This window comes from Trachemys scripta, chromosome 4, assembly GCF_013100865.1.
Source record: "Trachemys scripta elegans isolate TJP31775 chromosome 4, CAS_Tse_1.0, whole genome shotgun sequence".
Taxonomy (NCBI): Eukaryota; Metazoa; Chordata; order Testudines; family Emydidae; genus Trachemys; species Trachemys scripta.
The window spans coordinates 136485447-136497492 of record NC_048301.1 but is presented as its reverse complement, the minus strand read 5'-3'; the positions used below and the strand labels follow the sequence as shown (position 1 = coordinate 136497492).

The 12046-nt window shown below is 50.0% G+C and overlaps 1 protein-coding gene across 7 annotated transcripts in view; it reads left to right on the top strand.

Moving 5' to 3' along the window:
• The first annotated feature begins 422 nt into the window (after positions 1-422).
• Positions 423-12046, top strand: part of LZTR1 (leucine zipper like transcription regulator 1) — a 263713-nt gene continuing 252089 nt past the window's right edge. For 2 of the 7 annotated variants that reach the window (XM_034767754.1, XM_034767753.1), the window contains exons 1-2: positions 434-903; positions 1161-1223. In XM_034767754.1, coding sequence (XP_034623645.1) covers positions 515-903; positions 1161-1223 — 452 coding nt within the window. In that variant the 5' untranslated portion in view covers positions 434-514. Of the gene's footprint in view, positions 904-1160; positions 1224-12046 lie in introns of all 7 variants that reach the window. The other 5 variants (XM_034767757.1, XR_004645414.1, XM_034767755.1 and 2 more) reach the window with 5 other exon arrangements.

Sequence of the window (12046 nt, the reverse complement as noted above, 5' to 3'; positions counted from 1 at the left end):
TCTTAATCACCCTGCCTCTGTTTGTAAACAAAACACTGACTCCCTGCCCCAAGGGCACAAGCTGGGAGCAGCACCTCTCCTCTTCAGAGCTCACATTCCACACTAATTCTGTGCAGTTTTCACCTCGAAGCCCATCACCAGTATGAAACTCTGCCCCTCCCCCCGCCTATAATTAGCACCCTTGACTGGTCCTCATGCTTGTTCTTTGTTACCATAGCCCGGAGGCGCTCCAGGCAGAGCCAGCCACAACCGGAGCAAGGGTCCTCCTGCCCCAGGAGCTTAACAGCCAAGAGTGGGCCTCTCCAGGTGAGAGCAGGGCCTGAGGCTCCCTCATGTGACCCGCTTGGGGCTTTCCCCACCCAGCACTACCTCAGGGGCCGAGCAGCGACCGACCCCGGCTCCCGCTCTCCTTGCACCGCGACGGGCGGGCCCGCTGGGGCCCAGGGCAGGCAGGAGGGCGCCAGGTCGGGCGGAACCAGAGACCTTTCTACCGGGCTGGGAAAAAGATCCGAAAATGAATGAGACACCCCCAAGAGACAGTGCGAGAACCTCAGGCCTACTCAGCGCGGGGTACGCCGGGAGTTGTAGTCCCCTCACGGCGCGGAGCATGCCGGGAGCCCTTGGCCTCGGGAAGCGGTGCTTCCGCAGTCCCGCCCAGCGCCCAGTCCCTTGCGCATGTGCCTGGGCTGCGGCGGGGGTCTATCCTGTCCGTAGGAGCTGGGCCATGGCAGCAGCCGGCGCCCCGTCGGGCGGAGGGGCTGGGAGCTCCAAGGTGGCGCCCAGCGTGGATTTCGACCATAGCTGCTCCGACAGTGTGGAGTACCTGACCCTCAACTTCGGGCCTTTCGAGACAGTGCATCGGTGGCGCCGCCTGCCGCCCTGTGATGAGTTCGTAGGGGCCAGGTGAGGCGATGAGAAATCGCGCCAACTTGGGGACGGAATTAAGTGGGTGGCCAAGGTGGGGGTGGGGCTGAGAGTGGGCGGGGCAGCGCTGGGGTGGGGCGATGCCGAGTAGGCAGCTCAAGGAGTGGGGAGGGGCTGAGAGGGGGTGGGTCAGGGTGTTGTGTGGGGTGGGGCTGGAGAGGGGGTGGTACCGAGTGACCGGTTCAGGGTGTGGGGGCGGGACTCCCTTTGCCTCTGTCTGACAGACTCTCTCTCAGGCGCAGCAAACACACCGTGGTTGCCTATCGGGATGCCATCTACGTGTTTGGTGGTGACAATGGGTAAGTGCTTCTGCCTTGCCTGGCCCGTGGTGTTGCTAGGTAGCTTCCCTACTAGCCCTGTCTTTTGCTATGCCTGTTAATATTAGGTGTCAGAGTAACAGCCGTGTTAGTCTGTATCCGCAAAAAGAAGAACAGGAGTACTTGTGGCACCTTAGAGACTAACAAATAAATTTGTTAATATTAGGTGTATGTAACATAGCCACCCAGCTTTAGATTTAGCATGCTATAGTGTGGAGACACTATTTGTATTGACAACTTATAACTATAGCAGGGGGTTGGATGACCTCCTGAGGTCCCTTCCAACCCTGATATTCTATGATTCTATTAGTTATCAGGGTTTGGCACGTATGAGGTAATTCTAGACCTGTGGCTGCTGTTTGACACTTGCATTACGGCAGCGTACTAGTCAGTTCTTTATAATCACTATCCAGCTAGGGAAGAGCAACCTTTCCATTTAGTTGTAGACAAGCCACTCTTAATCAGTCCTTTGTCACCTCAAGATTAGATTGTTGCAATATATGCTGCACCTTAAACCAGTCAGATCCTAATGCTTGTGCAGAATGCAGGGACGTGCTTATTGAGCAGGCCACCTCACTAGGAGCATGTGATGCCAGTGCTCTGGGCTCTTCACTGGTTGTCTGCTGGTCTCCTGGTGGAGCTCAAGAGGTGATCATAACTTATAAAGCCTAGGTCAGCCTACCTGAGAGAGTGCCTCTCTCCCTAGGTCATATTGCCTTAGCAGGGGTGTGTGAGCTGGAGTGCTCTCATTATAAAAGAAGGGGCAGTGACAAGTAGGGAATTCTCAGTGAAAAATCTTAGACTCTTGTTTCCCCATGTTGGTCTGAAATAGGCTGAATTTAGTGACCTTTTGAGCACACTGCAAAATCTATCTGCTCTGCAGGGTTTTTGGAGAGAGCTGAAGGGTGTTTTCCCTACAGCTATGAAAAGGCAGGAAGGAGTTTCTGTAAATGGCTTGATGAGTTCCTGTTTAATTGATTATTTAAATATTGCTGAGATGACTTTGTATTATTAATAGTGTGCTAGGGTTTCTAGAGCCTTCGATAGGCAACTTTTAGTAATTTAAATAGAAATAACTTCATCATATCAGGTGTTAAGAGAAAGCTGGGTAGGGAACATTTGAGGTTTAGGATTTTTTATCTTGTATCTTTGCTGCCATCATCCACTCCTTGGTTCTTTTAGATTTAGAGTTAAAAGGTTTGTCTTTTCTCCCTGGGAACTGGAAATCCAGAGAGACACTCTAGCACAGCGTTTCTCAAATGCGGCCACCAGGGACTTTTCTTGCGACCACGGCCACAGCCTCTTGGTCAAAACAGTGGCCCCTCTACTTTCCTGTTGTTCCTGGATGCACTGCCTTGGTGTTGGCTGCTGGGGCTGCAAGCAGGGGTTGGGCCTGCAAGCAGGGGTTGGGCCCTGCCCCTCCTTTGGAGACAGAACACTGGAGGAGCAGGCAGCTGGTGAGTTCCCCACCTTCCCAGGGGCGGTGGGGTTTAGGCTTTGGGCTTTGCCCCTGTGGTGGTAGACTCCAGCTGCACGGCTTCAGGCTCTGGCTACAGAGGAGCTGGCCCCGGGTTCTGGCTGTGCAGCTTCGGGCTCTATCCCCATCCCCCAGTCACGGGGCTTCAGGTGCTGGCCCCCCACGGTCTCCTCCAGCCCCCCCAACCGCATCATCCCTGGCTCTTGCTGCCTACCCTGACCCCTCTTCCCCCAATCCAGGTCTTAATTTGTCCACAGGCTTGCCAGGTCTGAGTCATAGAATCATAGAATATCAGGGTTGGAAGGGACCTCAAGAGGTCATCTAGTCCAACCCGCTGCTCAAAGCAGGACCAATTCCCAACTAAATCATCCCAGCCAGGGCTTTGTCAAGCCAGGCCTTAAAAACCTCCAAGGAAGGAGACTCCACCATCTCCCTAGGTAACGCATTCCAGTGTTTCACCACCCTCCTAGTGAAATAGTGTTTCCTAATATCCAACCTGGACCTCCCCCACTGCAACTTGAGACCACTGCTCCTTGTTCTGTCATCTGCCACCACTGAGAACAGCTGAGCTTCATCCTCTTTGGAACCCCCCTTCAGGTAGTTGAAGGCTGCTATCAAATCCCCCCTCATTCTTCTCTTCTGGAGACTAAACAATCCCAGTTCCCTCAGCCTCTCCTCATAAGTCATGTGCTTCAGACTCCTAATCATTTTTGTTGCCCTCCGTTGGACTCTTTCCAATTTTTCCACATCCTTCTTGTAGTGTGGGGCCCAAAACTGGACACAGGATTCCAGATGAGGCCTCACCAATGTCGAATAAAGGGGAACGATCACGTTCCTCGATCTGCTGGCAATGCCCCTACTTATACAGCCCAAAATGCCGTTAGCCTTCTAGGCAACAAGAGCACACTGTTGACTCATATCCAGCTTCTCATCCACAGTGACCCCTAGGTCCTTTTCTGCAGAACTGCTACCTAGCCGTTCGGTCCCTAGTCTGTAGCAGTGCATGGGATTCTTCTGTCCTAAGTGCAAGACTCTGCACTTGTCCTTGTTGAACCTCATCAGGTTTTTTTTGGCCCAATCCTCTAATTTGTCTAGGTCCCTCTGTATCCGATCCCTACCCTCTAGTGTATCTACCACGCCTCCTAGTTTAGTGTCATCTGCAAATTTGCTGAGAGTGCAGTCCACACCATTCTCCAGATCATTAATAAAGATATTAAACAAAACCGGCCCCAGGACCGACCCTTGGGGCACTCCGCTTGAAACCGGCTGCCAACTAGACATGGAGCCATTGATCACTACCCGTTGAGCCCGTCGATCTAGCCAGTTTCTATCCACCTTACAGTCCATTCATCCAGCCCATACTTCTTTAACTTGGCGACAAGAATACTGTGGGAGACTGTATCAAAAGCTTTGCTAAAGTCAAGGAATAACACATCCACTGCTTTCCCCTCATCCACAGAGCCAGTTATCTCATCATAAAAGGCAATTAGGTTAGTCAGGCATGACTTCCCCTTCGTGAATCCATGCTGACTGTTCCTGATCACTTTCCTCTCCTCTAAGTGTTTCATAATTGATTCCTTGAGGACTTGCTCCATGACTTTTCCAGGGACTGAGGTGAGGCTGACTGGCCTGTAGTTCCCTGGATCCTCCTTCTTCCCTTTTTTAAAGATGGGCACTACATTAGCCTTTTTCCAGTCATCCGGGACCTCCCCCGATCGCCATGAGTTTTCAAAAATAATGGCTAATGGCTCTGCAATCTCACCTGCCAACTCCTTTAGCACCCTCGGATGCAGCGCATCCGGCCCCATGGACTTGTGCACGTCCAGTTTTTCTAAATAGTCCCGAACCACTTCTTTCTCCACAGAGGGCTGGCCACCTTCTCTCCATACTGTACTGCCCAGTGCAGCAATCTGGGAGCTGACCTTGTTCGTGAAGACAGAGGCAAAAAAAGCATTGAGTACATTAGCTTTTTCCACATCCTCGGTCACTAGGTTGCCTCCCTCATTCAGTAAGGGGCCCACACTTTCCTTGGCTTTCTTCTTGTTGCTAACATACCTGAAGAAACCCTTCTTGTTACTCTTAACATCTCTTGCTAACTGCAACTCCAAGTGTGATTTGGCCTTCCTGATTTCACTCCTGCATGCCTGAGCAATATTTTTATACTCCTCCCTGGTCATTTGTCCAATCTTCCATTTCTTGTAAGCTTCTTTTTTGTGTTTAAGGTCAGCAAGGATTTCACTGTTTAGCCAAGCTGGTCGCCTGCCATATTTACTATTCTTTCTACACATCGGGATGGTTTGTTCCTGCAACCTCCATATGGATTCTTTAAAATACAGCCAGCTCTCCTGGACCCCTTTGCCCTTCATGTTATTCTCCCAGAGGATCCTGCCCATCTGTTCCCTGAGGGAGTGAAAGTCTGCTTTTCTGAAGTCCAGGGTCCGTATTCTGCTGCTCTCCTTTCTTCCTTGTGTAAGGATCCTGAATTCGACCATCTCATGGTCACTGCCTCCCAGGTTTCCATCCACTTTTGCTTCCCCTACTAATTCTTCCCTGTTTGTGAGCAGCAGGTCAAGAAACCTCTGCCCCTAGTTGGTTCCTCCAACACTTGCACCAGGAAATTGTCCCCTACACGTTCCAAAAACTTCCTGGATTGTCTGTGCACCGCTGTATTGCTCTCCCAGCAGATACGAGGGTGATTAAAGTCTCCCATGAGAACCAGGGCCTGCGATCTAGCAACTTCTGCTAATTGCCAGAAGAAAGCCTTGTCCACCTCATCCCCCTGGTCTGGTGGTCTATAGCAGACTCCAACCACGACATCACCCTTGTTGCTCACACTTCTAAACTTTATCCAGAGACTCTCAGGTTTTTCTGCAGTTTCATACCGGAGCTCTGAGCAGTCATACTGCTTTCTTACATACAACGCAACTCCCCCACCTTTTCTGCCCTGCCTGTCCTTCCTGAACAGTTTATATCCATCCATGACAGTACTCCAGTCATTTGAGTTATCCCACCAAGTCTCTGTTATTCCAATCACATCATAGTTCCCTGACTGTGCCAGGACTTCCAGTTCTCCCTGCTTGTTTCCCAGGCTTCTTGCATTTGTGTATAGGCAGTTAAGATAACTCAATGATCGTCCCTCTTTCTCAGCATGAGCCAGGAGTCCTCCCCTCTTGCGCTCTCCTGCTTGTGCTTCCTCCCAGGATCCCATTTCCCCACTTACCTCAGGGCTTTGGTCTCCTTCCCCTGGTGAACCTAGTTTAAAGCCCTCCTCACTAGGTTAGCCAGCCTGCTTGCGAAGATGCTCTTCCCTCTCTTTGTTAGGTGGAGCCCGTCTCTGCCTAGCAGTCCTCCTTCTTGGAACACCATCCCATGGTCGAAGAATCCAAAGCCTTCTCTCCGACACCACCTGCGTAGCCATTCGTTGACTTCCACGATTCGACGGTCTCTACCCCGGCCTTTTCCTTGGACAGGGAGAATGGACGAGAACACCACTTGCGCCTCAAACTCCTTTATCCTTCTTCCCAGAGCCACGTAGTCTGCAGTGATCCGCTCAAGGTCATTCTTGGCAGTATCATTGCTGCCCACGTGGAGAAGCAGGAAGGGGTAAAAAGAAGAACAGGAGTACTTGTGGCACCTTAGAGACTAACAAATTTATTAGAGCATAAGCTTTCGTGGACTACAGCCCACTTCTTCGGATGCATATAGAATGGAACATATATTGAGGGCTTGATGAGTCTCGGCAGTCTCTCCGTCACATCGTGTATCCTAGCTCCTGGCAAGCAGCAGACGTCTCGGTTTTCCCGGTTGGGGCGGCAGATAGATGACTCAGTCCCCCTGAGGAGGGAGTCCCCAACCACCACCACCCTCCTCCTCCTCTTGGGAGTGGTGGTCGTCACTCCTCTTGGGAGTGGTGGTCCCATCCCTAGGACAGTGCATCTTTTGCCTTCCAATCGGTGGAGTCTCCTTCTGCTCCCTTCCCTCAGATGGGTCATCTAGTCCACTCTCCGCATTAGTACCTGTAGAGAGAACATGGAAACGATTGCTCACCTGTATCTCCATTGCTGGTGCATGGACGCTCCTCTTTCTCCTTCTGGAGGTCACATGCTGCCAAACCTCTTCACAATCCTTCTGTCCCTGCTGCGCCTGCTCTGAATCTTCAGAACATTGTGGTCGTAGAAGCATCTCCTGACGTCTGTCCAGGAAATCTTCATTTTCCCTTATGCAACTCAGAGTTGATGCTCGTTTCTCCAGCCCTCGAACCTTCTCTTCCAATATGGAGACCAGCTTGCACTTTGTACAGACAAAGTCGCTTCTGTCCTGTGGAAGAAAGACCAACATGGCACAACCTGTGTAGGTTACAACAGCTGATCGCTCACCTTCCATATCACCGTCCTCTTAAGAACTTCCTCAACTGTTGCAGGAGCTACTCAGAGAAACCTGCAGATGAAAGCCTCGGTGCGCTCTCACTAGGCAAACTCCCGCTGTTAGCCTCTGCTGTTCGCCGCTCAGCTGGTTCGCTGCTGACTGCTCTTATATACCAGTCAGGCCCACTCAAGGCCCACCTGGAACAAAGCACTCCCAATTCACACTTTTCAAACAAGCAAGCAAGCAAGCAAGCAAGCACACGGTCAAACTGACCAACTGTCCCAGCAGCAGACAGACACTCAGATACTCACCAACACAGCCCCCCTAATGCAGCACTTAGCGTACCTCCTCTCGGACAGCTCCCAGGCAAACTCCCGCTGTTAGCCTCTGCTGTTCGCCGCTCCAGTCTGAGTCAGTCTGCTGTGAAAAGGGATACTTGTATGTTTGTTTACTGCTAGCTAGTAAGTCTGCCATGAAAAGTGATATTAACAAACATACAAGTATCCCTTTTCACAGCAGACTTATTAGCTCGCAATAAATATTTGGACATGTATATGTGTATATTTGTTTTTCCTAAAGCTAATTAAGTATTTTCGGAAAAAGTGTGACAGTGACCACCAGCAAGAGTTGGTGGCCGCACTCTGAAGCCACTAAAAAATTTGTCCTGAGAACCCCTGCTCTAGCATATATTAAGTAATGTCACTATGAGAAGCAGCAATCAGGTCTCTAAATAACTTAGTAGCACATATCAGGCTTAGTCTTAGAGTTAGTGAAAATAAATTATCTTATTTCTTCCACTAAGAACAAATATAATCTAACATGGAATTGAAAGTGTTAGAGAAATACATAGAAACTGCTCATCTTACCCTGCCTATGTAAGCCTAGCTTGAGCTTCTTCTTTATTACTCCTAGGGGAATTCTGCACCACTGTGCGTGCACAGAATTCATGTCCTCTGCAGATTTCTTTGTTTCCCCGCAGAATAATTACTTCTGACGGGGAAGCAAAGGGAAGCCATAAGAGCGGTCATGCACCCCTCCTGAACAGCGCAGGCGCATTGTTTTGGGCGTGCAGAGCAGCCGGCAGAGAGGTAAATGACCGGAGGAGTGTGGGGCTGGGAATGCCCCAGCTGGTGGTTCCTACCCTGTATCAGGACTTCCTCTTCCTTCACGAGGAGTGGCCAGGGCCAGGTCAGACACACCCCCAGAAACCTCCCCTGGCTGCCCACCCCCTTCCCTGCTTCCATCGCTCCTATGCTGCAAGGGTAGGAGCCACTGTATGGGGAGATGCTCCCCTGTCTGTCTAACCCCCATTCATGTGCTGCATCTCCCCATACCCAGACCCCCCCCTGCTGACCATCACCCCCCACACTCAGAACCCCCCATTGAGCCCCTCACACCTGAACCCCCACCTGCTGAGCCTCACCCCCTGAATTCGAAGCCCCCCTCCCGCCGAGTCCTCCCCTGCATCTGGAACTGTGTCAAGCCCTTACATCTGGACTTCCACCCCTACATCCAGACCACCACCACTGAGCCTCCCCACTCAAACCCACACCTCAATGAGCCCCATGCATCTAGACCAACCCGACGAGTCCCCCACACCTGGACCTCCACCCCAGTGAGCCCAGCCAGCTGCACCCAGAACCCCACTCCACCAAGCCCCACTCCCCTGGCATTTGGACCCCCCCCGCTGAGTCCCCCCTGCCGAGCCTGCCTCTGTGCTGAGCCCCAACCACCTTCACCTGGTCCTCCCGGCAGAGTCCCATTCCCCCTGCATCCAGAACTCCCTCACACCAAGCCACCCGCACCCAGATTGTGCCACATAGAACTCTCTCATCCCACACCTGTATCCCCCCACAGTAAGCCCCTCCACACTTTGATCCTGCTGGGCTGAGCCTGCCTGCCCCACACCTGTATCAGTGGCCAGGGTTGGGCGTGCGTGTGAGAGTCTGTCCCTCTCGCTCGCTATCTTGGTGCATCTGGTGTGGAGGGGCGGGAACCCGGTGTGTTTGTGGGGCTGGCCTGGCCCTAGTGCTGTATCAGGTTCAGGTGCAGCCTCACTGCTGAAGTCCATGTCCCGGGGTGGGCTGCAGGGTGATCTCCCACCTCTGTGCGGCCAGTGGCCTGTACTGTCCACTGCCATGCTGGAGCCTCCATGTTTATTTATTGACAAATGAAATATGCAGAATTTTGCAAATTTTAAAAATATTGGGTGCTGAATTTTTACTGCTGTGTTACTGGGCTGGCTTTGGGAATTCCTCATTTTCTCTGACTCTCTCCCCTCCCAAGCCCACCATGATCTATCTGTGTTGGGAGCTTCTGGGGCTAGGGACACCACCCTGCACTGTCCTGAGGTTCCCTCCTCCAAGGTCTACTACCTCCTGACCTTGGATTGGTAGATGCTGCCACCACCCAAGTGCAGAACCCCTTTGAGAGCCCAGGAAGGCGCACTTGGGAATTCCTACCTGTGGGGTACCCTCAAGCCCTTTCAACAACCCTCCCCTACCCCCCGGGAAAGAGCTGAGAAAGAAGGGGGGGAAAAAAGGGGAAATCAGTTGTTGCTAATTAAACAACATGTGCACAAACCTCTTAAAACCCAGAAATCCAATTCTGTTCTTAAAAAAGGTAAATTTTTTTTTTTTTTTTTTTTTTAAATAAAAGATAGAAAATACATCTGGGGACTCAGACTATTGCTAGATTTTAAAAGAGCAACTACAAGGATTAAGCACCAAGAGTAGCTTTCTTGAGGTCCAGCTTAGAGGTTACAAGCAAAACAAAAGCACCTGGGGTTAGCACAGAGGAATCCACAAACCATAATGAAATCATTGGGATAAACCTAATCATGTCTTTCTAGACATTTCCTGATCTATTTACATATCTGGGGTTTTAAATTAGTAGTTTCTAGGTATGAAACTGATGATTTTTCATACCTGGCCCAAGCTTCTTACAGCATACCTCTTGCCCTGTCCGCCTCTCCCCAGGAGAACAACCACAGACAGACAAAAGGAGAGTTTTTTTTCTCCATTTTAAAAAGTTCTAGCCTTTCCATTGGCTCTTTTGGCCAGGTGGCCACTCACTTCCTTTTTCCTATGCATAGCAATGAGACTTTTTAACCCTTTAGAGGTAGAGCAATTAGAGAACAGCTACTAAGAGGGATTTTATAGCTTCTGTGTGTCCACAAAAGGGAGCTACCTCCCACCTTCATTTATCACATCCGTGGATTTAAAATAATAGCTGAACCCTTACACTTGAAGTCTGGTGGGTGAATAGTCCTTAACATTAAGAGTTATGGTCTGTCCTGGTGCCATTGCGCAAAATTTTCCTTCTCCATACTGTTATATGGCATCTTTGTATACCAATTGGCTGTTACCTTTCCCACCCCAGAAGCTACTGCGGTTCATTGGTGCTTATGTATTGGACAGTTCTATGCAGTACAATGCAAAGTGTTTTTGATTGGAAGGTACTGTGTAAATGTAAAATATTACAGTATGTTGTTTCTAACCTGGGACACCCTAAGTCTGGAAGGCTGCTTTATTACAACATCTCCCAGAAAATTTACTTAGTTTAATGTTGCAAGTTACAAAACAGTTTATATTGTAATCCCATTTTCAGATCCTCACAGTGTTCTGAAATGTTCACCTTTTGGATTAAAACTTCCCTGGAGTGCATCCAAAGGTGAAAGTTTAAGCAAAAGCCACTCGGATGTTTTTAAGTGAGAAACAGTTTTCACATTTTATAAATTGTTCCAGTGTGTGTTGGGATGGTGGGGTTGGGAATGGCATAAAGATGGTGAGCTCTTGCTTTTGAAGTGTACTATGTGTAGGGTCCTTCATTTTCAGTTTTTATTTTATTTTATTTTTTTCCCAGGAATTTATCAGTGTTTATTACTACAACAACAAAAACAGATGAAAAATCAGTGCAAAAATATTAATAATTTTTCTGAGTAAATATCGGGGTTTATTTTGGTGGACGGAAAGATGGCGGGGGAAAAAAGTATTCAGTAGATCAGTACTTTGAATTCCGTTCATCAATGTGGTTTGCTGCAGAACTAAAACAGAACTCTATACACAATGCCACTTCTGAGTTTAAGAAAACAATGTATCTCTACTCAGCAAATAAAACTCTTCATTTGAATAAACAGTTTACTATTGTAAACTTAGAACTATTAACCTATAAATATTTACATTTAATAATTGGGCCACACCATTTGCAGCGCACACACTCAACTTCATCCTTCTCTCCTGTTTTTTTTTAAACTTTTGAATATTTCCTTGTGTTCTGAAACGTATTCTGATACAGATTTTCGTTTTCTTCCCGATTTAGTGTATCAGATCTTTAAACCGTTCTCTGTTAACAGCTTGAAATGTGTATTGGTGAGCGTGAGATTCATCCATAACTCCAGAGCTTGCATGCATGCCTGTTTGTTGTGTGTATCTTCCAGACCAGGAATGGGGAATCTTTTTTTCTATCAGGGGCCATTGATAGGGTTGCCATATTTAAAAAATAAAAAAAAAAGACACTCCACGGGGCCCTGGCCCCACCCCTTTCCCACCCCTGGCCCCGCCCAACTCCGCCCATTCCCCAAAGTCCCCGCCCTAACTCCCCTTCCTCCCTCCCAACCACGCGAAAAGGGCTGCCCAAGTGCTACCGGCTTCACGGTTTGCCGGGCAGCCCCCATGCTCCGGACCCTGCGCCCCCAGCCGGGCACTTCCCTTCCCAGGCTCCGGCTGCTCTGCTCCTCCCCTGACTCTTCGGCTCTGTTTAAGAGCCAAGCTGCCCAAGCACTACCAGCTTCAGGCAGACCCCATGCCTCCGGACCCCAGCCGCCGGCCGGGCACTTCTCCTCCCCGGCTCCAGCTGCTCTGCTCCTCCCCTGACTCAGACTTTGGCTCTGCTTAAGAGCCGAGCTGCCCGAGCCAGCGCTACCGGCTTCGGGCAGCCCCCGTGCCTCTGGACCCCAAGCCGC